At 41.9% G+C, this 25,437-nt stretch overlaps 1 protein-coding gene across 7 annotated transcripts in view; it reads left to right on the plus strand.

Moving 5' to 3' along the window:
• jcada (junctional cadherin 5 associated a) overlaps positions 1-25,437 on the plus strand; it is a 220,618-nt gene that overhangs the window by 135,899 nt on the left and 59,282 nt on the right. For all 7 annotated transcript variants that reach the window (XM_072576056.1, XM_072576058.1, XM_072576054.1 and 4 more), the window contains one exon: positions 10,353-10,731. In XM_072576056.1, coding sequence (XP_072432157.1) covers positions 10,415-10,731 — 317 coding nt within the window. In that variant the 5' untranslated portion in view covers positions 10,353-10,414. The remainder of the gene's footprint in view (positions 1-10,352; positions 10,732-25,437) is intronic.

A 25,437-nucleotide genomic window follows, 5' to 3' on the forward strand; every position in this document is an offset into this window, starting at 1 on the left:
TTATTATGAAGTTCTTCTTTAAATCCAAAACTATCCTTAACTTAATGAGTGAGGCATTTCAGCACAGCACCATAGCTGATAAAAAAAAGACATAATTTGCAGGTAACAATTTATCTCAAATTCCAATCTGTGATGAGAATGTAATCACAGTGAAATTTTATGAGTGTTGCCATCTTAGGCCAAGGCTTTGTGCAGAGCCTGGTTAGGAAGTTCAAATGGTAAATACTGGGACTCTTCATCCTGGGTCCTATTATTGACTTTTTCTTAAATATTTTAGTCAATTCTATTTTCATTGACATTTTAATACCAGAAAGTGTCCTTAAAATGAATATTAAAATCAATTTACTCTATTTGAGAAGTTGAGAATCTCATGTGCTGAAATGTTCTGATTATATATTTCCATGATTTACTGAGGAATCATTTGCCAGATGGACTAAAGACAAGATCTTGTAATTGGTTAAGCCCTGCATATACCTACGAATCAATAACTGAAACTTTATTATTAGTCTGTGTCAAGCCAGCTTGTTGTTATAATGTGGCCAACTGTGAAACTATGTTTGCACTGATCAGATGGAGGAAATACTCCTCCTAGTGTTAAGGCACAAAGCAATATGCCCATCATGAATACCTTCCTGCTCTCTAATTGGCGTATTGAATACAGGAATTGGGACTTCATGTTACAGCTGTACATGGCATTAGTGAGGCCATATTTGGAGTATTGTTTATAATTCTGCATGCCCTGCTATAGGAAGAATGTTATTAAACTGGAAAGGGTGCAAAAAAAATTTACAAGGATGTTACCAAGACTGATGGGTTTGAATTAAAAGCAGGAGCTGGATAATTTGAGATTTTTTTCCCTGGAGTGCAGGAGGCTGAGGGGTGACCTTTTAAAGGTCTATAAAATCATGATGGGCATAGTTAAGTTGAATACCCAATTTTTTGTTTTCGCCAGGCTTGGGGAGTCCAAAGCTAGAGGGCATATGTTTATAGTGAGAGAGGAAAAATTTTAAAGGGACTTGAAAGGCAACCTTTTTCACACAGAGAGTGGTGCGTACGTGGAATGAGCTGCTAGAGGAAGTGGTGGAGGTGAGGTCAATTACAAAATTTGAAAGACATTTGGACAGGTACATGGATGTGGGATGAAGAGGAATATGGATCAGATGCAGGTTAGTGGGACTGGTTCAGTTTAGGAAACCTGGTCAGCATGGATGAGTTGAGCCAAAGGATCCATGCTGGCTGACTTTCTATGACTCTATAATTCTATGAATCTATGAATTTCAGACAGTTTCCAATAAGTTTCCATACAGGATGTCGGTAAGCAAAATTAGAGCACGTTGAATTGGCAGTACTGGGTGGGATTGAGCATTGACTAATGGACAGAAAGCAGAAAGTAAGAATAAATGACTCATCCTCAAATCGACAGGCTGGATCAATGCGTGTGGCCCAGCTATTCACAATCTATATCAATGATTCGGATGTAGGAACCAAATATAATATTTCCAACTTTGCTGATGACACAAAATGAGTGAGAGTATGAATTATATGGAAAATGCAAAGAGGCTTCAAGGGAATATAAACAGGATACATGGCTGGGCAAAAAGATGCCGGTTCGAATTTAATATGGATAAGTGTAAAGTGAAGTACTTTGATCAGAGAAACAGAAGAGCAAAACACTTCTTAAAAGATAAGAGATTGTGTACAAAAGAATCCAAGTATCATTCTTCATAAGTCACTGAAAACTGATAGAAGGATGTAGCAAGCAATTAGGAAGGCACATGACATGGCCTTTATTGCAAGACAATTTGAGTTCAGGAGTAAAACAGTCTTTCTGCAATTGTATAGAGCCTTGGTCAGACTGCACCTGAGTATGATGTTCAGTATTGATTTCCTTACATAAAGAAGGCTGCACTTTCCTTTGAAAGAATGTTAACAAAGGTCAGCAGTGCCGGAAATACAGAGAGACAATGGGCAAATTCACTACCAAGGATCTCCTAAACAGCGGGGAAACATTAATCGGGGGGAAGCTGATTGAGGAAAGGTTGACCTGTCGATATAGTGGGTGAGGAGCTGCTCGCCTCATTTGAGGCTGTTTCTCTTCCGTGTGTGCCGCTGGTAGATTCACTAGTGAACTTATCAGCAGCAAGTGTGGGGGAGAAACTGCCTGTGGCTCAAATAGCAACAATAATGGAAATAAGGAAATAAAAATAAGGAATAAATTAAGGACAGTAGAGACGAGGAATGGGGCACCTGCCAAGATTAAAGTGCCTTTTTTTTGTCAATACTGGGAAGGCATCACATTTTGCCAAAGCTAGGAAGTGGGGTAGAGGGTGTGGATGGGGAGGTGCATTCTGCCAGGTCTATAATTTGCATCTGTTAGAAGTTCCGTCTGCCAGGCTGAAGGTAAGGGAAGCATTAGCAAGGATAACGGAGGCCTAATGGGAACTAATGGGGAAAAAAGAGGCTGCAAGTCCAGTAGAGGGGAGTAGGACACTGAAAAAGGGAGTTGTGGGGAAGGAGGAGAATGCAAGGGGATTGGAAGGGAGAAGAAGCTGTAAGAGCCTGCAAAAAGGGATACTTTTATGACTGGAGCACTGTTACTAATAATGTTCAAGGAACCTTCGTAATTGATTCCTTGTTTTTCATGATTTAAGTATAACAATTGACAGTGTTCATTACAATAGCATCCACCACATTTTGTCCCCCCAATAGTACCTCCTGAATTAAACTAGAGATTCTATACTAACTTGTAAGGAATTCATGACCATAGTGATTTCAAGTTTTCTTTGTTCCCAGTTAGCTTGTTATTCCTTTATTGACAGGTTTAAACCTTGCAGCTCTCTCCCCCATTTGCAGCCTTTTTTTTCAACCACCACCATTAGTTGAGGCTTGTTTCTCCCTCTAAACCCCCTTGCATTCTCCTCCTCCCCTACAACTCCCATAAAACCATAAGATATAGGAGCAGAATTAAGCCATTCAGCTCATCGAGTCTGCTGTTCCATTCGATCATGGCTGATATGTGGGCTCTACCACAAGCTGTTCCAAAAATAATCTCGTAGACATTCCATGAATTCCTTTTCTTGAGGTCCACTACCAACCTGCTTTTCCCAGTCCACCTGTATTTTGAAGCCCCCATGATTATTATGATCATGCCTTTCTTGCATGCCTTTTCTATTTCCTGATTTATTTTCTGCCCTACATCCTGACTACTGCTAGGAGGCCGGTACATAACTCCCATCAGGATTTTTTTTCCCTTTGCGGTTCCTAAACTCTAGCCATACAGATTCTACACCTTCTGACTCTATATCACCTCTTGCTATTGATTTCATTTCATTTCTCACTAACAGGCAACCTCTGTCCATCTGCCTGTCCTTTCAACAGGATGCGTATTATTGAATATTTAGTTCCCTGCCCTGATTCCCTTGCAACCACATTTCTGTGATACCCACAATATCATTTCCACCAATTGCAATCTGTGCTACAAGCTCAGGTGGTACACTATGTGCACTTAAGTCCAACACCCTCAGTTCTACGTTGATTGTGCCCCTCTCACGGTTGTCCCCTTATCCGCTGAACCTGAAGTTAGATTCCCAACTCTTTTCATACTCTCTGTCCTATCACTTGTTCTGGAAACATTAAGAACCTGTGCTGAGCCCTCCCCTCCTTTTATTTTTTCAATCATTTTCCATAGAACTGAACCCACTTCCACTTCCTTCATTGATCTCTGCCTCTCGAAATAACGAGATTATCAACAATTTTCTAACAATTTGCTGAGGTTAGGCTGATCAGCTTGTACTTACTCGGGCTACCCCATCTTCTCTTTTTAAGAATGGTTCAATATTATGACTCTGTTAGTGCTCCGGCAGAGGGTCTGTGGTCAGATGACGATGGCCAGAACATTCTCTACTTCTTCTTTGATTTCATTAACTACCAAAGGATACATTTTATTCAGAACCTATGTGGTTTATCCACTTTCAAAGCAGTTAAACAGCTTAATATTTTGTCCCTCACTATTTTTATCCCATCCAATATGTCTCAAACCTGCTCTTGAGCTGTGGTGCTTACTATAATCACAGCATCTGTAATGAAATAAAACAAAGCATGGAAGCTTCATGTTGGTGGGCAAGAAACAGAACGATCTCTCATTGGGATCATCATGGAGGTGGTCCCTTTAATTGCTGCACTAATATGGGCAGAAAGTAAGTTTTTGAAGCAGGAGGAAAGATCAAAGGCCTTTCAGCTTGAGAACATCAACAAATTGCAGAATGGCTAATTCCACGAGAGGACACTTTAACATGGAGGTGTTCCAGCACCAACTCCTTAGAAACTTTAAATGACTGTCAGAAAAGGCAGCCAGCCGGTCATGGAGTGTGGTGCATGCATGTGTCTGCACACATATGTGTCTGTGTGCATGTGTGCTTGTGTCTGTATGTGTTCACACACGTGTGTGTGCATGCACGAGTGTGTTGTGTGTATGTGTGTGTGCCTGTGTGTGCATGCTTGCTTGTATGGTTGTGCTTAGATTAGATTAGATTAGATTAGATTACTTACAGTGTGGAAACAGGCCCTTCGGCCCAACAAGTCCACACCGCCCCGCCGAAGCGTAACCCACCCATACCCCTACATCTACATTTACCCCTTACCTAACACTATGGGCAATTTAGCATGGTCAATTCACCTGGCCTGCACATCTTTTGGACTGTGGGAGGAAACCGGAGCACCCGGAGGAAACCCACGCAGACACGGGGAGAACGTGCAAACTCCACACAGTCAGTCGCCTGAGGCGGGAATTGAACCCGGGTCTCAGGCGCTGTGAGGCAGCTTGTCTGTGTGCAAGCATGCATATGTGCATTTGTGTATGTACATGTGTGTGAGTGCGCGTGCGTATCTGCATTGTGTGCTTGTCCATGTGTGTGCAAACACATCATGCATGTCTGTGTGCATGCATGCCCATATGTATGTGCATGCATGTGCGTGTATGCAGGTGTGTACATTCACACATGTCTCTGTGTGTGCAGGGGTGTGCATTAGGAGGTCGAGGAGAAGTAGCAATTCAAAGCAATTTTTAAAAAATTCATTCACAGGTAGTGGGTTCATGGAAGTATAGAAGTAAAAATGCTTGTCCCTGTTATAATCCTGCAAATACGTCCTGGAGCTGAGATGACTGACATTGCTGTGGGTCTGCAGTTTCCTTCCAGCACACTTACTTTAGGGAAGGATTGCCGTCCTTACCTGATCTGGCCTACATATGAGTCCAGACTTTCAGCAAGTGGTTGACTCTTAACTGACCTTTGGGCAGTTTGGGATGAGCAATAAATTCTGTCCTAACCAGAGATACCCACATCCCATGAATGAATAAAAAGCAGTTTCTAAGAATTGTAGTAAAATAACACAGTGTTTTTCCAACAATCGACACTGGTTTCATAGTCATCATTAGACTCTTTTCTAAAATTTTATTGGATTCAAATTTCAAAATCTGCCATGGCAGGATTCAAACGTGGGACCCCAGAGCATTACCTATATCTCTGCACTAGTAATATAGTAACATCACCAGACCAGTACATGCAATCTTGCAAAAAAGTCCCAGGGCTGAGATGACTGACTTCCAACAAGCATAACCATCTTCCTTTGTACCAACCAGTGGGACTTCCACCAATTCCCATTGACTCCAGTCTTAATAGGGCTCCTTAATGCCACAGTCAGTCAAATGTGGCTTTAATGACAAGAACAATTACATTCATCTGTTGTGCTTAAACTGAAGCTGTAATGAGGTCAGGTTCTGAATGGCATTGATGGGACTCAGACTGTGCATCAGTGGGAAGGTTATGCCAATGTAATTGTTGTTTGATAGGACTCTGGATTAGTGGTGCTGGAAGAGCACAGCAGTTCAGGCAGCATCCAAGTAGCTTCGAAATCAACGTTTCGGGCAAAAGCCTTTCATAAGGAATAAAGGCAGTGAGCCTGAAGGGTGGAGAGATAAGCTAGAGGAGGGTGGGGGTGGGGAGAAAGTAGCATAGAGTACAATGGGTGAGTGGGGGAGGGGATGAAGGTAATAGGTTAAGGAGGAGAGGGTGGAGTGGATAGGTGGAAAAGAAGATAGCTAGGTAGGACTGTTGACACTGCTTCCATCACTTTTAGAGATCGCAATTTCCCTTCCCACATGGTTGAAGATGCCCTTCAACACATCTCATCCACATCCCGCACCCCCGCCCTCACACCCCACCCCTCCAACTGTAACGAGGACAGAACCCCCCGGTCCTCACTTTCCACCCTACCAACCTTTGCATTAACCATATCATCCGCCGACGTTTCCGCCACCTCCAAACAGACCCCACCACCAGGGATATATTTCCCTCCCCACCCCTTTCCGCCTTCTGCAAAGGCCGTTACCTCAGTGACTACCTGGTCAGGTCCACGCCCTCCAACAAACCATCCTGGCACCCTCCCCTGCCACCACAGGAATTGCAAAACCTGCCCCCCTCACCTCCATCCAAGGCCCAAAAGGAGCCTTCCACATCCATCAAAGTTTTACCTGCACATCCACCAATGCCATTTATTGTATCTGTTGCTCCCGATGCGGTCTCCTCTACATTGGGGAGACTGGACGCCTCCTAGCAGAGCGCTTCAGGGAACATCTCTGGGACACCCGCACCAATAAACCCCACCGCCCCATGGCCCAACATTTCAATTCCCCCTCCCACTCTACCAAGGACGTTCAGTTACTGGGCCTCCTCCACCGCCACTCCCTCACCACCTGACGCCTGGATGAAGAACACCTCATCTTTAGCCTCGGAACACTTCAACCTCAGGGCATCAATGTGCACTTCACCAGTTTCCTTAATTCCCCTTCCCCCACCCTACCCCAGTTCCAACCTTCCAGCTCAGCACCGTCCCCATGACCTGTCCTACCTGCCTATCTCCCTTCCCACCGATCCGCTCCACCCTCCTCTCTGACCTATCACCTCCATCCCCACTCCCACTCACCTATTGTACTCTTTGCTCCCTTCCCCCACCCTCCTCTCTGACCTATCACCTTCATTCCCACCCCCATTCACCTATTGTACTCTTTGCTACCTTCTCCCCAGCTTCCCCCACCCCCCTTTGTACAGGAGATGCACAAAGCAAGATCAATGTTAGATTTCAAATTAGAGAGGTCCACTGAGAAGTCTAATAACAGCAGGAAAGAAGCTGTTCTTGACCTTGTTGGTGCATGTGTTCAAGCTTCTATATCTTCTGCCTGATGGAAGAGGTTGGAAGAGAGTATTACCAAGGTGGGAGGAGTTTTTGATGATGATGGCAGCCTTTCCGTCTTTCCGCAACAATAAGCTGTGTAAATAGAGTCCATAGATGGGAGGTTAGCTTCCACAATAGTCTGGGCTGTGCACAAACTTTCTATAGTTTCTTACAGCAGTTGCTGTACCAGGCCTTTATGCATCTGGTTAGAATGCTTTCAATGGTGCACCAGTAAAGGTTGGCGAGGGTCCTTATGGACATGCCAAATTTCCTATACCACCTGAGGAAGAAGAGGCGTTGTTGTGCCTTCATGTCCATTGCATCTATGTGGGAGGTCCGGGACAGATTGTTGGTTGTCATCTCTCCTAGGAACTATGGGATGACAAATGTCTTTAGTAACATTGCCAGAATGTTGTCAGAGCCCACTTCATTTGCTGTATCTAATGCCTTCAGCTGTTTCTTGATATCATATGGAGTGAATGAAATTGGCTGAAGCCTGGCACTGAATGATGCCAGGGACCTTAGGATAAATCATCCAATTGACACTTCTGGCTAAAGATAAATGTAAATACTTCAGTCTTGTCTTTTGCACTGATGTGCTGAGATACCTCATCATTGAGGATGGGGCTATTTATATAGTATCCACCTCCTGTTAGTTGTTTAATTGTCCACCACGATTTATGACTGGATGTGACAGGACTGCAAAGCTTAAATCTGATCTGTTGGTTGTGGGATCACTTAACTCTGTCTATTGTATGCTGCTTCTGGCAAGCAAGGACTCCTGGGTTATTGCTTCACTAATTTCTCTCTTCATTTTTTTGCATATCTATGGTGCTGCTCCAACTGAGATATGGAGGGTTGGCCCAGAACTGAAACTAGGAGAAAGTGAGGACTGCAGATGCTTGAGATCAGAGTCGAGAACGGGGTGCTGGAAAAGCACAGCAGGTCAGGCAGCATCCGAAGAGCAGGAGAATTGCGTTTCAGGCAAGAGACCTTCATCGTTCCTGAATCGTCGATTCTCCTGCTCCTTGGATGCTGCCTGACCTGCTTTTCCAGCACCACACTCTCAACCCAGAACTGAATCTGCAGAGTTTGATGCATCTATCTGCAAATGACAGGCTATCGATGTCATCACCAACTCAGAATATCCCAGGAAATTGTCTCCTATCCTAATGACCAGTATTGAAATTTGAAATTCCAATGTGGCAATGCAGCAAAAATGTCTCCAGACGTAAATCTAACTCTGGAATGTCACACCTGCAAATGTCAAAGAAGTTTCAAATGGAAAGATGCACTACAAACTGAACTTTAATCACCAGTGATCACCTCAGAGTGGAAACATAATGGTTAAAAATGATAGTAATGTTGGTATGAGGTATTTTGTGTTTTCCCCTGTCAAAAATGCACAGGGACGAAGGAAAAAGCTAACTTTAACCCTGGTTTGTGTGTCTTAGTGACCTGATGCCCTAATCTGTGAAGGTTATAGCTTTCACAAAAGCCATGACATACCCCTGCAATACATCTAAAGATAAGGAAAAAATACATTCTTACTTTGAATACTGCCAGCCACCATTGAAAAGAACCAGGACAAAAGAATTTCCATCAACCTTTAAAGTCAAGAGTGTCAAAACTGACTGTACTACAAACAATATCAAGGCAACTGGTAGCTATCCCTGGGGTCCTCTTGTAACACAGTGGTAGTGTCCCTATCCCTAGACCGGGAGGCAAGTCCTACCTGCTTTAGAGCTTGTGGCCACGATTTGACCCCACAGAAGAATTAGAGTGGGTAAATTGTCACGTTGAAACCAAAAACAAAACTGCTAAAGTCTGTTTTGAGTTTGCATTACCATAGTATACAGATGTCAGCAATCAACACTAACACATTCCTAGCAGAATTAGGGAATTTACTTTTGACGAGTTGAAAGCTCTGTCTCCTAACAGTTCAAAGATTTAATGAGACACTTTCATGAAGAAACTCTCCCTTAATCACACCCAACCAACTAGAAATGATAGATTCGGAGGGAGTGAAGAAAACTGAGCACTGTAGGAGCAAGAGAAATGATGGGGGCCCTTCTCAAGACTGAAAGTGTGCTGTTCAGATGAAATATGATTCCAAAACATCTCTGTCTTTTAGCTGTCGAAAGGTGAGACACATCAGGGCACTTGGATGTATTAGGGTACCATATACCCCAAACTAAGAATGGGAGTCAGTCACAGAGCATAGCAGATCAGAGACTTCCTGGAGTTTTTTTTTTAAGTAAAGTCCACGTAATATGGTCAAGCTTTTAATAGGCAGGGAAAACTGTTATTAATGCTTAAATCTCATTGAACTACCTCAATGTTATCATTGTTCAAACATAACATCGGCCTTTTATATCACTCAATGGCAACAGATCCTTCAGAACATTGCCAATTTCTCGTAAAACTATTCTCAGTAGGACTGCAGGAGTCCCAGCTATATACATCAGATTTGACCAAAAATATACAGATGGCAGGCAATCTATAATCTTTACATAACCTCTGCAAAGTAGCATTAATAGCAAACCATTTTCGCAGTGGAAAGTAGTGCTCAGTCTCAATGGACATTTTAATGGCAGCTGTATATACGGTACCTATGTATCTTGATAAATTGTTCCAATGTTAAACACTGATAAAATATAAGAGCTACATTGATACTTCTTAATAAGTGGCTTAGTGTCGGGATTGTAGGAGCTCTCATGCATGAATTTTTTTTTTTAGCTTGCAGCCTTTGGATAACACGAATGAGATCCCCCCTTTTGAAATGCCGATTAAGACCTAAATGCTGTTGTCAAAATATGAGACACTGATGCCAACAGACTGAGTCAGCATCTCTCCACAGCTGCCTCTGGCTAAAAAGCAGAGAAATATTATCTGGGGAGAAATGGTACAAAAATATTTATAGTGTGTTTCTGAGCGTGTGCAGTTCAGCGTTACAAATTGGTTTGTCAGACCAGAGAATACAAGGGCAAGTGAACGGAGTAAAACTGAAGCTTGATAATGTCAGCAATAGGTTTATTGACCTGTGAATCTTAATGGATAAAATAATGAACAATCGTCTCGAGAGTTACATTCTGCTTCTCCTTTTATTTTAATACATACAGTGATGACTTCTGCAGCATGGTTTTGTCCCAGCGCAACCTGCTGTGACTGAAGCAGTAGCAATATGTTCAGTGTGGAGGACCTCCTGATTTCTCATGGCTATCAACCTCCAAAGAAAAGTTCAAAAGACAAACCCCTGCCTTCCGATGAGAACACCTACACCAGCTGCCGTTGCGAAGGGAGAGAGAACAAGCCTAGCCATGGAACAGTGAATGGATATGAGACCGACACTGGGGCCTATTCTGCCAGCAGGCACACACGCAGTCTGGAGGGCTCCTACAGTGACAGCGAGGGCAGGGACAGGAGAGCAAGAAGACAGGCTGGTGTCAGCTGCTGTGCTGATGTGCAGCGTTTGCCCACGTCTACCACAAGGGAAGCATGGTGAGTTAACGAGCTGTTGCAAAATGAAACAAAAAAGCCTTTACAGCAGATATCAGAATGGTGTGATGTAATGTGCTGATGCTCTCCTATACAGTAACGAAGAATGCTTGAACAACTGGGTTCATTGCATATGTGGTCACCTGTACTAGATTGAACGCCATTAGAATTAAGTGGAATTTACCTTTGTTTCATAAATTCTCTTAAAGCTGTTCAATGGTTTCCAGTGCTGTTCTCTTCTTAATTTAACTTGGATTTATTTGGAAGTTGTGAAATATTTTACAGGGATGTCTACTGCTTGTTGCTTAGGGGAAACATTACAAATGACTTAAAATCAATAGCAATTGCAATTACAGAAACAAAATGCTGGGCTCTTTATGAAATGGTGCTTGTGGTAGTTCAACTGTCCATACTGCCTAAAGAAAACTATTACAATGTAAAAAGCAATTTGGTGACCATCACTTAAATCATTGTCACAAATTGTATTGGATTGTGCATTCCATTGCAAGTTTGTACTTTTTAATTGCTATACAAGGGGCCTCCAATTTACAAATGTCCGGTTTAGATTAGATTAGATTACATTACAGTGTGGAAACAGGCCCTTAGGCCCAACAAGTCCACACCGACCCGCCGAAGCGCAACCCACCCATACCCCTACATTTACCCCTTACCTAACACTACGGGCAATTTAGCATGGCCAATTCACCTGACCTGCACACCTTTGGACTGTGGGAGGAAACCGGAGCACCCGAAGGAAACCCACGCAGACACGGGGAGAACGTGCAAACTCCACACAGTCAGTCGCCTGAGGCGGGAACTTACTATTGCTCATACTAAGGAATGTGATCCCATGCAGGGGTTTAATTTTAAAGATCCAATATATGAACCGTTTCCTGTACTTATGAATGGCTACATCATATTGTCCTGCACGCTGTTCCAACTTGTACACAAATCAACTTGCGAATGGATGCAAGAACACAACCCATAGAATCAAAAATATCATGATATTGGAAAAATGTTTCCAATCAGGTTAACTGCTCTCATGTTTTCATGGGTAAATTCACCCTGTAAAGCCTGCTAGATCATTCAGATCTATAGGACTAGTGTGTGATCTCTGGAGGCAGACCATTTGGGGCTGGAACAGAGATGGATAGGACCTAAAATGATCAGCGTTTGCCATCATGCTGGTTTCCCAAAACCATTCCCAACACCAAACAACTTAGGAGCATGGGTTTTGGGATCTTGTATTCCTGCAACCTCCCTGCTCCTAACACTGACAGGAAGTGACTGGGCATTTCCAGTTCTCTGAAATGACAGAGTATAGTCTAACTGCCTGAAGGACAGGGCCAGCAACAAACCAGGGGTGGGGGGAGCAGTACTCAGAGCCGATCTATCGGCCTTCAATACCTGATAACTAATAACTAAATAATACTTTGACCCATAAGTAATTCAGACTCATAGTGGGATTGGCAAATGGCTGAAAAGGTCAGGCTGGGCCTTTCTCTGGCAATGAGCCTGTTTAGAGAGGTATATAGCCCGGGCTGTTCTCATTCTAAATACAATGCTATGGGAGGCACGGGCCATCTTTTCCTTTCTGAGGCAAGTAGTTCAAGTTGACAAATATCCAGATTCCCTGGACACAGCTCAGGAAAACGTACCTCAATCAGTATACTTTTAGCTTGTAGAGGGGTGTGGCTGGAGGAGGAGCAGGGGCATGATAAAGTCTGCATTTGATCCTGGAAGTAAAGGGAAGTTGGAAAAGATGGTGGGCGAGTGTTGAGGCAAACTAGTTAAAATGCACACCTCAGTTCTCTAGGGCTTTGTCCCAGCTATTTTACAACCTTTGAGGTCCCTTGGTGCTCATCTGTCACACTGTTCACTCACATCATACAGCCCTTCATATACTCCCAGTGTCACATCCACACCAATGCATGCACCCCAGGGACCCCACACTCTCCCCTCACTCCTCATGCCTGCTGCTCACCCACCTCTAGTGCCTGTCACACCCTCCAAGCCACATCCATAGTCTCTCATTCAGTATTCACCATGGGCAAAGCTCAGGCTTTATGTGAAAACAAAACAAAACTTCCAAAAAATCTAATATATCTCTTAATTATGCAATCATAACAGTGACAAAGCTTCCATTTATAAATTCAAAACTCTATTCAGACACCATATCAAAGACAATCGTAGAATTGCCTCTTTGCACTGTCAACAATGAATGCAGACTCCTCCTAAGATAAATGTAGTCTTTGAAACTTAGTCAATTATCCAAATTGACATAAAAATAATCATTGGAAAAGGAAGACAAAAATGCCCTATTGAAACTGAGCAAATATTTTATTCTAATCTACACCAGATGTACTGTCAATCAAAGCAGTCAATGGAGGTTTTCTTAAACTGTCACTGACAGCGGGAGCCTTTTTATTTCTTTAAATTATGGGTATCAAAAAAGTAGTGATCTTGGAAACATAACAGACTGCTATCGGCTCTTCAAGAGAATTTACATGTACTCTGTCAATTCTTGACAACCATGCTATGAATTAAAGCTTTTTGCTTGAACGCAAGTAGGGTCCATTTTAATTCATTATGAAGTGTACATGACTCTGCTGAGTTCAGTTCCCTTTGTGTGAGATTATACACCACTCCACCATGTAAAGACAGCTAGATCTGTCTAAAATGGAAGGAGAGACAGTGGGAAAAGGCAGAGTTTCTGCCTCCAGGTCTCACCATTGTTTTTAAACCTTCCTCCATGATAATCCACCTATTAAGTTGACATAAAGTTAACTCTACTAAGTAATGCAAATTTCTAAGCTGTTGAAGGCTTTCCACATCCCCATTGATGTCTGGGTTCAAACTTGCAAAGTTAGTTATTTACAGTAATGGCCATAAAAAGGACAAGAACAATATTTTTCATCTTGTTTCATTCCCAACATGTTTTCTGTTTTCATAATGTCCCCGCCCCATGTAAGATGTTAATCAATGACTGAAAGGGCAGGCAACCAAATTGCTAAAGGCCTGAACTAATGCAGCTCTTGATCCAACTATTACATATTGGAGAGTGGCCGAGGATGATACATCTTCTGCATTTATAATTTTTTTCTGCCTTCTCTCTCAACGTAGAAAGTGACTTGCTGAAACCATCTGTGATGATACACAGTGCTGCCAGAGCAAATAACTCTCCAATATTGATTTCATAAGCTATGTCAATTACCCGTATGTCTTACCTACTCTGCTGAAACACAACCTGGCTCACTTTAAAACTAAACAGTAGACGCAGGAATTTGTACTGAGCAAAAAAATGTTGAATGTTTTCAGCAGGAAAGTTTCACATTTGACTTCACATTCCAGGGGATACTACTGGCAGAGTGCGTGCTGAAAACACTTGACCATGCCAGTGCTGATACTCTGTCTTCCAGTGTTGGAATAAGGTAGTGAATCCTTACCTTGATTAAGATCCTCCTGCAAGTTCACAGTGGAATTTGTCCAGCTCTATTGTTTCAGGGATCACCTTTTCCTTTAATTTTTTCGTGGTCTTGTTCAAGCCTCCCTTTTAGTTTCATTATTAATTTACATGGGAGAGGAATCATTGGTTTCTTTGCTAGATCGTGAGTGTTGTGATATTCAAAATTGTCAAAGTAAGCAGCCCTATCAAAGTACTCTGGGTACACTTGTACCAGATAAGACCAGTTTTTTTTCCTAGCTGCTATCAGTTTTGAAGAAGAGTCACTGGACTCAAAACATTAACTCTGCTTTCTTCCTTTAGGTGCTGCCAGACCAGTTGAGTTTTACCAACAATTTCTGCTTTTGTATTAGATCTTTGTTGTTTCTGATAGGAGGCACCTTTTAAGAAGTGTATTGCCTTCAACCTTCAGTGTCATCTCCTTCTCCTTATGGTTTACAGAGGTCAGTTGTAGCTTCTCACAAAGCTCAGTCCCATGATTATCGGACCATCCCACATTTCACGTAACTTTTTCTTTCTGTTTCTCTGGCACTGATTAAGTTTGAGTTCTCTTAATTTAATTCAAACTTATATCCAATTAAATTGCTTTAGACTTACATGCAAGCACCTGCTGCCATCATTTGATCTATTCTGGTTCCTACAATCTCAAAGTAATCACACTACTGCACTCAAAATGAATATATTTCTTACAGATTCCATATGGGCTGATGGATTGATGCACTGTTCCTCAGCCCCGACTGTAGTGTGCAGTAAATATAGCCCTGTGGAGAAAGATTCTGATAACAATTAGTTCCAGCTTTCTTTTACATTAATATAATGGTGATATGACAATGGTGATACAATTATTGCAAAACAAAATAAGTTATCTGGCATTAGAATACAGGGGGTCCCTGATTTACAGACATCCAAATTATGAGTACTTATACTTGCGAATGCAATCTCGTCCAGGGCTGTAATTTTAAAAATCCAACATACGGACATTTCCTGTACTTACAAACTTTAGATTATTTTGCATTGTGTTCCGACTGGGTGCAAATCAGGGCAGTGTTTTGTCGAGGAATAAGACGGTATTATTTTCTGGGTCTGTAGATTGTGAAGGAGCAAAAATGGTCTTTAGTAGGCTTCTTGTCAGATGTGAGAGTTTAAAGAGAGATTAAAGGTTACTGCGGATTATATCTGCAATAAATGCTGTTGGTTGTGAATCTTATCAGATCAAATGGATTGGTTGGAGAGACAGTTGGAAGCAATGAGGAATTTTCAACAGCAACAGTATGTGATGGATGGCAGTTATAGGAAGGGGGGAATGTCTCAGATACAGTCACATAGATGGGTTAACTCCAGGGAAGGTAAAAGAGGTAGGCAGCTAGTGCAGGGGCCTTCTGTGGCTATCCCCATTTCAAACCAATATGCTGTTTTGGAAAATGTAGGGGATGATTGATTTTCACGGAAATGTAGCACGAACAGCCGCGTTTCTGCATTGAGACTGGCTGTAATGCAACGAGGGGTACGTCGGGTTCCAAGAGATTAAGTGTGTTAGAGGACTCTCCAGTCCAAAGTACAGACAGACATTTCTGAGGCCAGCAGCGAAAAAGCAGAATGGTGTGTTGTTTTCCTGGTGCCAGGATCAAGGATGTCTCAGAGAAGATGCAGAATGTTCTCACGGAGGAGAGGGGCCAGAAGGAGGTCATTGTCCACATTGGAACCAATGACGTAGGAAGGGAAAAGCTTGAGATTCTGAAGGGAGATTACAGAGAGCTAGGCAGAAATTTAAAAAGGAGGTCCTCGAGAGTAGTAATATCTGGATTACTCCCAGTGCTACAAGAAAGTGAGGGCTGGAATAAGAGGATAGAGCAGATGAATGCATGGCTGAGGAGCTGGTGTATGGGAAAAGGATTCACATTTCTGGAACATTGGAATCTCTTTTGGGGTAGAAGTGACCTGTACAAGAAGGACGGATTGCACCTAAATTGAAAGGGGACTAATATACTGCAGGGAGATTTGCTAGAGTTGCTCAGGAGGATTTAAACTAGTAAGGTGGGGGTTGGACCCAGGGAGATAGTGAGGAAAGAGATCAATCTGAGACTGGTACAGTTGAGAACAGAAGCGAGTCAAACAGTCAGGGCAGGCAGGGACAAGGTAGGACTAATAAATTAAACTGCATTTATTTCAATGCAAGGGGCCTAACAGAGAAGGCAGATGAACTCAGGGCATGGTTAGGAACATGGAACTGGGATATTATAGCAATTACAGAAACATGGCTCAGGGATGGGCAGGACTGGCAGCTTAATATTCCAGGATACAAATACTACAGGAAGGATAGAAAAGGAGGTAAGAGAGGAGGGGGAGTGGTGTTTTTGATAAGGGATAGCATTACAGCTGTGCTAAGGGAGGATATTCCCGGAAATACATCCAGGGAAGTTATTTGGGTGGAACTCAGAAATAAGAAAGGGATGATCACCTTATTGGGATTGTATTATAGACCCCCCAATACTCAGAGGGAAATTGAGAAACAAACTTGTAAGGAGATCTCAGCTATCTGTAAGAGTAATAAGAATAATAGGGTGGTTATGGTAGGGGATTTTAACCTTCCAAACATAGACTGGAACTGCCATAGTGTTAAGGGTTTAGATGGAGAGGAATTTGTTAAGTGTGTACAAGAAAATTTTCTGATTCAGTATGTGGATGTACCTACTAGAGAAGATGCAAAACTTGACCAACTCTTGGGGAATAAGTCAGGGCAGGTGACTGAGGTGTCAGTGGGGGAGCACTTTGGGGCCAGCAACCATAATTCCATTAGATTTAAAATAGTGATACAAAAAGGATAGACCAGATCTAAAAGTTGAAGTTCTAAATGGGAGAAAGGCCAATTTTGAAGGTATTAGGCAAGAACTTTCAAAAACTGATTGGGGGCAGATGTTCACAGGTAAAGGGACGGCTGGAAAATGGGAAGGCCTCAGGAATGAGATAACAGGAGTCCAGAGAAAGTATATTCCTGTTAGGGTGAAAGGAAAGGCTGGTAGGTAGAGGGAATGCTGGATGACTAAAGAAATTGAGGGTTTGGTTAAGATAAAGAAGGAAGCATATGTCAGGAATAGACAGGATAGATCAAGTCAATCCTTAGAAGAATATAAAGGCAGTAGGAGTATACTTAAGAGGGAAATCAGGAGGGCAGAAAGGGGACATGAAATGGCTTTGGCAAATAGAATTAAGGATAATCCAAAGGTTTTTACAAATACATTAAGGACAAAAGGGTAACTAGGGAGAGAATAGAGCCCCTCAAAGATCAGCAAGGTGGCCTTTGTGTGGAGCCGCAGAAAATGGGGGAGATACTAAATGAGTATTTTGCATCAGTATTTACTGTGGAAAAGGATATGGAAGGCATAGAAAGTAGCAAAATAGATGGTGACACCTTGCAAGATGTCCATATTACGGAGGAGGAAGTGCTGGATGTCTTGAAATGCATAAAGGTGGATAAATCCCCCGGATCTGATCAGGTGTACCCAAGAACTCTGTGGGAAGCTAGGGAACTGATTGCTGGGCCTCTTGCTGAGATATTTGTATCATCAATAGTCACAGGTGAGGTACCAGAAGATTGGAGGTTGGCTAATGTGGTGCCACTCTTTAAGAAGGGTGGTAAGGACAAGCCAGGGAACTATAGACCGATGACCCTGAAATCGCTGGTGAGCAAGTTGTTGGAGGGAATCCTGAGGGACAGGATGTAGATATATTTGGAAAGGCAAGGACTGATTAGAGATAGCAGCCTGGATTTATGCATGGGAAATCATGTCTCACAAACTTGATTGAGGTTTTTGAAGAAATATCAAAGAGGATTGATGAGGGCAGAGTGGTAGATGTGATCTATGTGGACTTCAGTAAGGCGTTTGACAAGGTTCCCCATGGGAGACTGGTGAGCAAGGTTAGATCTCATAGAATACAGAGAGAACTTACCATATGGATACAAAACTGGCTCAAAGGTAGAAGACAGAGGGTGGTGATGGAGGGTTGTTTTTCAAACCATAGACCTGCGACCAGTGGAGTACCACAAGGATTGGTGCTGGGTCCTCTACTTTATGTCATTTATATAAATGATTTGGATGCGAGCATAGAAGGTATAGTTCATAAGTTTGCAGATGACTCCAAAATTGGAGGTGTAGTAGACAGCGAAGAAGGTTAGATTACAACAGGATCTTGATCAGATGGGCCAGTGGGCCAAGAAGTGGCAGATAGAGTTTAATTCAGATAAATGCAAGGTGCTACATTTTGGGAAAGCAAACCTTAGCAGTATTTATACACTTAATGGTAAGGTCCTGGAGAGTGTTACTGAACAAAGAGACCTTGGAGTGCAAGTTCATAGCTCCTTGAAAGTGGAGTCTCAGGTAGATAGGATAGTGAAGAAGGCATTTGGTATGCTGTCTTTTATTGGTTAGAGTATTGCATACAGGAGCTGGAGGTCATATTGCGGCTGTACAGGACATTGGTTAGGCCACTATTAGAATATTGTGTGCAATTCTGGTCTCCTTCCTATCGAAAAGATGTTGTGAAACTTGAAAGGGTTCAGAAAAGATTTACAAGGATGTTACCAGGGTTGGAGGATTTGAGCTATAGGGAGAGGGTCAACATGCTCAGGCTGTTTTCCTTATGGAGGTTTACAAAATTATGAGGGACATGGATAGGATAAATAGACAAAGTCTTTTCCTTGGGGTCAGGGAGTCCAGAACTTGAGGGCATAGGTTTAGGATGAGAGGGGAAAGATATAAAAGGGACCTAAGGGGCAAGCTTTTCACGCAGGGGGTTGTACGTGTATGGAATGAGCTGCCAGAGGAAGTGGTGGAGGCTGGTGTAATTGCAACATTTAAAAGGCATTTGGATGGGTATATGAATAGGAAGGGTTTGGAGGGATATGGGCTGGGTGCTGGCTGGTGGAACTAGATTGGATTGGGATATCTGGTCAGCATGGATGGGTTGGACTGAAGGGTCTGTTTCCATGCTGTACATCTCTATGACTCTCTGACTCAAGAACAACTCCAGAACAGAAGCCAGTCATACTTGTAATAGGTATGTATTAAGGTATAGTCCTGGGCAACTAATTCAAGAGAGGAGCTCAGCCCACTGAGTTTATCCAGCAATTTCAGTTTTTGCATGTTTCACATCTCCAGCATCCACGGTTCTTTGTTTTATTTTAATTCAAGAGAGAGTTACCAATGTTTTTCTAAAGTACAGGCATTCAAATTCTTCTGGTTTAAGAATGTAAGCAGCTCCCTTAGATTGAATGAGAAAAGATAATTAGTTCCAGTATCTTGGTTTAATGTTTTCCAATAAGATTTCTCAGTACTTGATTCAAGCATGGAACATCTTCATGTTTACGTGAACTGTCACTTGTGTGTGGGGTTCACAGGCATTTTCAGCACTTGTAAGGTTTTTGTTTCTAGATTGGTTTTTACTTTATTGTTACTTGTAAAGTACAGCTAATTGGTAGACCATGAATAAAACTAATCCAATGAAGAATAAATAGCAACCAGTACTTTGAATCTTATCCTATCATTTGATAAAAATTGAACTGCAAATTCAAGGCACTGTTATCAAGTAGATAGGGAGATCTCCATACCTTGATATAGCCTTAAATGTCTAACAAATACTAAGAGCTGAGGTTGATAAGCCATCAATATCCTGTCATAATGGTATCCTGTAAATGTAACAAGACAATAGTTATTACTTTCTCCATTCAGAGTGTGAACATTGATGGACTTTGACTGAAATTTAAATATTGCAATATTGTACAGAATAGCAAAGTTACCAACTATCACCACCACATCATTGTATTATAACGTTATTCATTGTACTTTACAAGTATATGATCCTAGAGTTACCAATAAGACTGATTAGATAATAGGTTAGGTTACAGTTATAGGACCATGTACCTATTACAGAAAGCCACCAACATTATCCCACATAGATTTACCAGGATGATGCCACAGATGGAAAACTACAGTTACTTCGAGAGACTTAAGATACTGAGACAGTCTTCACCAGAAGCTGGGATTCTTAAATGTAAATGGCAAAATGTCATTTGTCCTGTTTGGGCTGTTGGTAATGAAGCTGGTGATAACATTATAATTAAAATTGGAAGAAAGTTTCATGGAAATTTATTTATATAGTGGATTCTTGGAATACAGAATAATTTGTTACAAGGAATCACTGTGATCAGAACCATTGTTGATTTGAAAGGAAAATTAATAATCAAAACATGGTGGATGTACCTACACCAAATGGACTGCAGCAGTTCAAAGAGGCAGCTTACCACCATTTTCTCAAAGGTAGCTGGGGATGGGCAATAAATGCTGGCCCAGTCAGAGATATCCCACTCCTCTGTGTGAATACGTACTTCCTCAGGAGGCTAAGGAAATTCGGCATGTCTATGAAGACTTGTATCTATTTTTATAGATGCACCAAAGAAAGCATTTTATCCAAATGCATCATGTCTTAGTATGGCAACTGCTCTGCCCAGGGCTGTAAGCAATTACAGAGAGTGATGAACACAGCCCAGTCCATTATGAACATAGCCCAGTCCATCACACAAGCTAGCTTTCCATCCATTCACTCCATCTATACTTCTCACTACCTTAGGAAGGCAGCCAACATCATCAAATACCCCTCCAAACCCGATTATAATCTCTTCCAACCTCTTCCATTGGGCAGAAGATACAAAAGCTCAAACACAGGTACCAACAGATTCAAGAACAGCTTCTTCCCTGCTGTTGTTAGACTTCGAAATGGACCCCTCAAATTTTAAATTTAATGTTGCTCTTTGTTTCCTTTCTCTGCCACTTTAACATTGGATTCTTTGCTCTGTTCTACTACCCTAATGCATTTTGAATGGTATGATCTGCCTGTACTACATGCAAAACAAAACGTCTCACTGTACCTCGGTACACATGACAATAATAAATAAAATCAAGTCAAAAATAAGAGGAAGATTCAAGAATATGGAGAGAAAACCAGCTGGTGGGAATAATTTTGAATAAAGAGCTAACACAAAACACAAATGGTCCACTTCTAAAATGTTAACATCAATGGTTCTGTAGTTTTATGAACTTCTCAACATCTGATTATAAATACATTTTCGAACTATGGAAAAGATACAGATATTGATAATAGAATCAATAAATATTTGTTGTAAAAGGGGATTTGAGCTATTGAGATTAATTCCCTTGAACACAGGAGAATAGATTGAAACTATGAAATATTTTGAGAAGGTAATTAATAATTGATGAATGAATAACAAGGGACGTGAACACAAGATCATTAAAACAAAGTAAAGGAAAACTAGAGAAATATTTTTTCCATGTGCAATATTTTCTTACAAGTGACTGTTGGGGCAAAAATTAAGCCAACACTTCAACACTAATTGTGTAATATTCAAAAAGGAAAAAGATAAAAGCATATAAAAAAAACAGGGCTTTTGGCTGTTGTGACGCAGTGGTAGTGCCCATATCTCTGAGCCAGGAGGTCTGGGTTCAAGTCTCACCTGCTACAAAGGTGAGAAATAACACTTCCCTGCAGATTGATTAGAAAGTATCTCCAAGAAAAGGGGAAGGAAATAAAAATGAAGATGACTGCACCAGTTGAACTGAGCACTGGTACACATGCAATAAGGCTGAATTGGCAAGTAGTGTGCTTAAATTGCTATTATTCTGCGCATTCGATCTAACCCCCATGCAGCAGAGACAAGGATGTTATTAATGGTCAATAGGCTCTGGTTGTCCTGGTGTTTGAAACCCAGTTAGGTCTCATGTGTGCAGTTGCTTTGTGTTTGACTTCTATTGGTCTAGTGGCAAGAGGGATTGTCCAACTAAATTGTAGTCATAGGATGGTTTTGCTCGCAATTCAGGTACTGGAGAACGTGGGCTATTTAATTCTCAGTCTTAAACACTGGCAAGACTGTAGGTTCTTCAATATCCTCTGACAATCTAGAAATGTTAGACAGGGCATTTAGAAACGATTTCATCTCGGGAGTGAAGTCCAGACAACTGAGCATGACTGTAATTTTCGAACAAGGTCATTCATGGTATTATTAGAAACATAGAAAATGTATGGCACAGAAGATGGTTATTCAGTCACAATGTCTATGGATGCTACAAAGTAATTATCAAGTTCCCTTTCTTGATCTTGCTGCTTAGCCTCATAAGTTACAGCGGTTCAAGAGCATGTATGTGATAAGGGTTCTTGCCTGGGGATATTGTTAATCGGATAGGATTAGATTAGATTCCCTTCAGTATGGAAACAGGGCCTTCGGCCCAACAAGTCCACACCAACATTTCGAAGAGTAACCCACCCAGACCCAATTCCCCTACACTGTATTTACCCCGACTAGTGCACTTAACACTACGGGCAATTTAACATGGCCAATCACCTGACCTGCACATCTTTGGATTATAGGAGGAAACCGGAGCACCCAGAGGAAACCCACACAGATATGCGGAGAATGTGCAAACTCCACACAGACAGTCACCTGAAACAGCAGTGCTAACCACTCAGCCACCTTGCCACCCCAATTGCTATGATACAGTTATAGAACAAGTGGAACTTGAACCCAGACCTCCTGGTTAAGGGATAGGGACACTATTACTGCACCAAAGACCCTTGGGATTTTGCCTTGAGCCACCCAGCCATCTTCAGCTACTTCATGAATGACCTTCCCTTTATCATTAGTCAGAACTGGGAATGATCGCTGATGATTGCACAATGTTTAGCACTAGCCTTAGATACTGAAGCTATTCCATGTCCATACGTAGCAAGAATTGGACAACATCCAAGTTGAAGCTGATCAGTGAAAAGTAAAATCCACACCACACAAGTGCCAGATAATGACCATCGCCAGCAAGAGATAGCCTAACCATCACTTGTTGATATGCAATGACGTCACCATCTCTGCATTCCCCCACAATCAACATTCTGGAGGTTGCCATTGTCCAGAAACTGAATTGGATTTGCCATATAAATACTGTGATTAATACAGCACATCAGAAGCTAGGAAGTCTGCAATCTACAAGACACAAGTCAGGAGTGTGATGGAATAATCCAGACTTGCCTGGATGAGTTCAGCTCCAACAATACTTAAGAAACTTCACTTCATCCAGGACAAAGCAGCCCACTTGATTGCGACCTAATTTGCCACATGCAACATTCACTGCCCTCGCCACTGATCCATAGTGTGTACTATCCACTCGCTCCACTGCAGCAACTCACCCAGGCTCCTTCAACAGCACTTTCCAACCCCTCTAGCAGTAAGAAGGACAAGGGCAGCAGATGCATGGGAACACCACCATATGCAAATCCATATTTTCAACTTGAACTTGAGCTTCACACCATCCTAACTTGGAAATATATCACTGTTACTTCACTGTTAGAGAGTCAAAATCCTGGAACTCCTTTCCAAACAGCATGTGTTTCTACTGAAACCAAATGAACTGCAGTGTTTCAAGAAGACAGTTCAACACCACCTCTTCATGTCATTGAGGAATGGCCAATAGCTGCCACATTGACAGTCACACCCACATCCATGGATAACGTATTTTTTAACAGGCCCTTAAGTGAGTTCTAAGCTCAACTACACTCTGGGCAAAACAATTTGTCAACCCCTCTTTCATTCTTCTCTCAACTCTATGCCCCTTAGCTATTGAGATATTTGATAATGGAAATAAGGTCTTTCCAATCCACCTTTTCCAGTGCTCTCATAACCATTTAAGCGCCTCAATTATAGCTCATTCACCTTCCACAGTTACAAAAGAAAAAAATCTTATTCCTATCCAAAATAGAAACAGAAAGTAAAATGAAGAACTTCGAATGAAAATATCTGAAAATGAAAACAGAAACTCAAGTTTGGCAGTATCTGTGGGGAGAGAAACAGAGTTAGCATTTCTGCGGAAGGGTCACTTGATCTGAAATGTTGGCTGTTTTCTCTCTATAGATGCTGCCAGACATGCTGAGTTTCTTCAGTGTTTTTATTTCAGAAATAGAAAATGGACTAGGTTGTATAGCTCCCCAGTGCTGGTTTTGCTGGGAAGAGTTGGGGGAATTGGTAATATTTTATGCCATTTCACTGTCCACCTGAACAATCCATTGATGTTTAAAATGGTCGTCTAGTGGGAATATTACTTTCAAACTACTAATCCTGAGGCCTGGACTAATGCTCCAGAGACATAAATTCAAATCTTACCAGAACAACAAGGGGGATTTCAATTAAACTAATTGGGTGGCACGGAGGCTCAGTGGTTAGCACTGCTGCTTCACGGTCTCAGGTTCGATTCCAGCCTCGGGCAACTGTGTGTGTGGAGTTTGCACATCCTCCCCGTGTCTGCGTGGGTTTCCTCTGGGTGCTCCGGTTTCCTCCCACAGTCCAAAGATGTGCAAGTTATGTGAATTGGCCATGCCAAATTGCCCCTAGTGTTAGGTGCTTTAGTCAGAGGGGAATGGGACTGGGTGGGTTACTCTTCCGAGGGTTGGTGTGGACTTGTTGGAGCGAAGGGCCTGTTTCAGCACTGTAGGGAATTTAATCTGCTGTGAATTACTGGTCATCATTAATAATATTGAAATTATAAAATTAAACACACATTTGACTCACTAATGTCATTCAGGAAGTTCCCTTCTTAATATAATAGAACCAAAGCTTTTTATAATTGAGATCCCATCCATGAAAACTATATCCAATACTTTTTGCTTTTGCCTTAAAAGCATTCAGTCAAGTTAGACAGCCAGAAACTTGGCAAAAGTGAGGACTGCAGATGTTGGAGATCAGAGTCTAGATTACAGTAGTGCTGGAAAAGCACAGCAGGCCAGGCAGCATACAAGGAGCAGGAAAATTTTTGACTGCGCCTCATTCATTGATGCCTTTTTGAATGACAATTTCTACTATCCATGAGACTTTTTTCAATTGACCAAGGAAGCACTTCTTCACATAAATCTGGCAAACTCTCCCCAGAAATCCCAAGACTAGGTTAGTGTAAAATTTTGAAACCGTGAGTGATAAATGTTTGTCAGGTAAAGGTATTAAGTGAGCCACGTCTTGCATGATCTCACTTCCCAAGTGGTTAAATGATCTGCTCCTGTTCCCATTTGTTGTATTGTTTATCTGGGTCTTTGGCATCTATCACCATTCTTAATTTTTTAGACACAAATACATCTAGGCCACCAGAAATGGAAAGGGACTCAGATTCATCTATTATACGCAGTTTGTTTCTTTCAATCCT

The sequence above is a fragment of the Chiloscyllium punctatum genome, chromosome 8 (assembly GCF_047496795.1).
Source record: "Chiloscyllium punctatum isolate Juve2018m chromosome 8, sChiPun1.3, whole genome shotgun sequence".
NCBI lineage: Eukaryota > Metazoa > Chordata > Chondrichthyes > Orectolobiformes > Hemiscylliidae > Chiloscyllium > Chiloscyllium punctatum.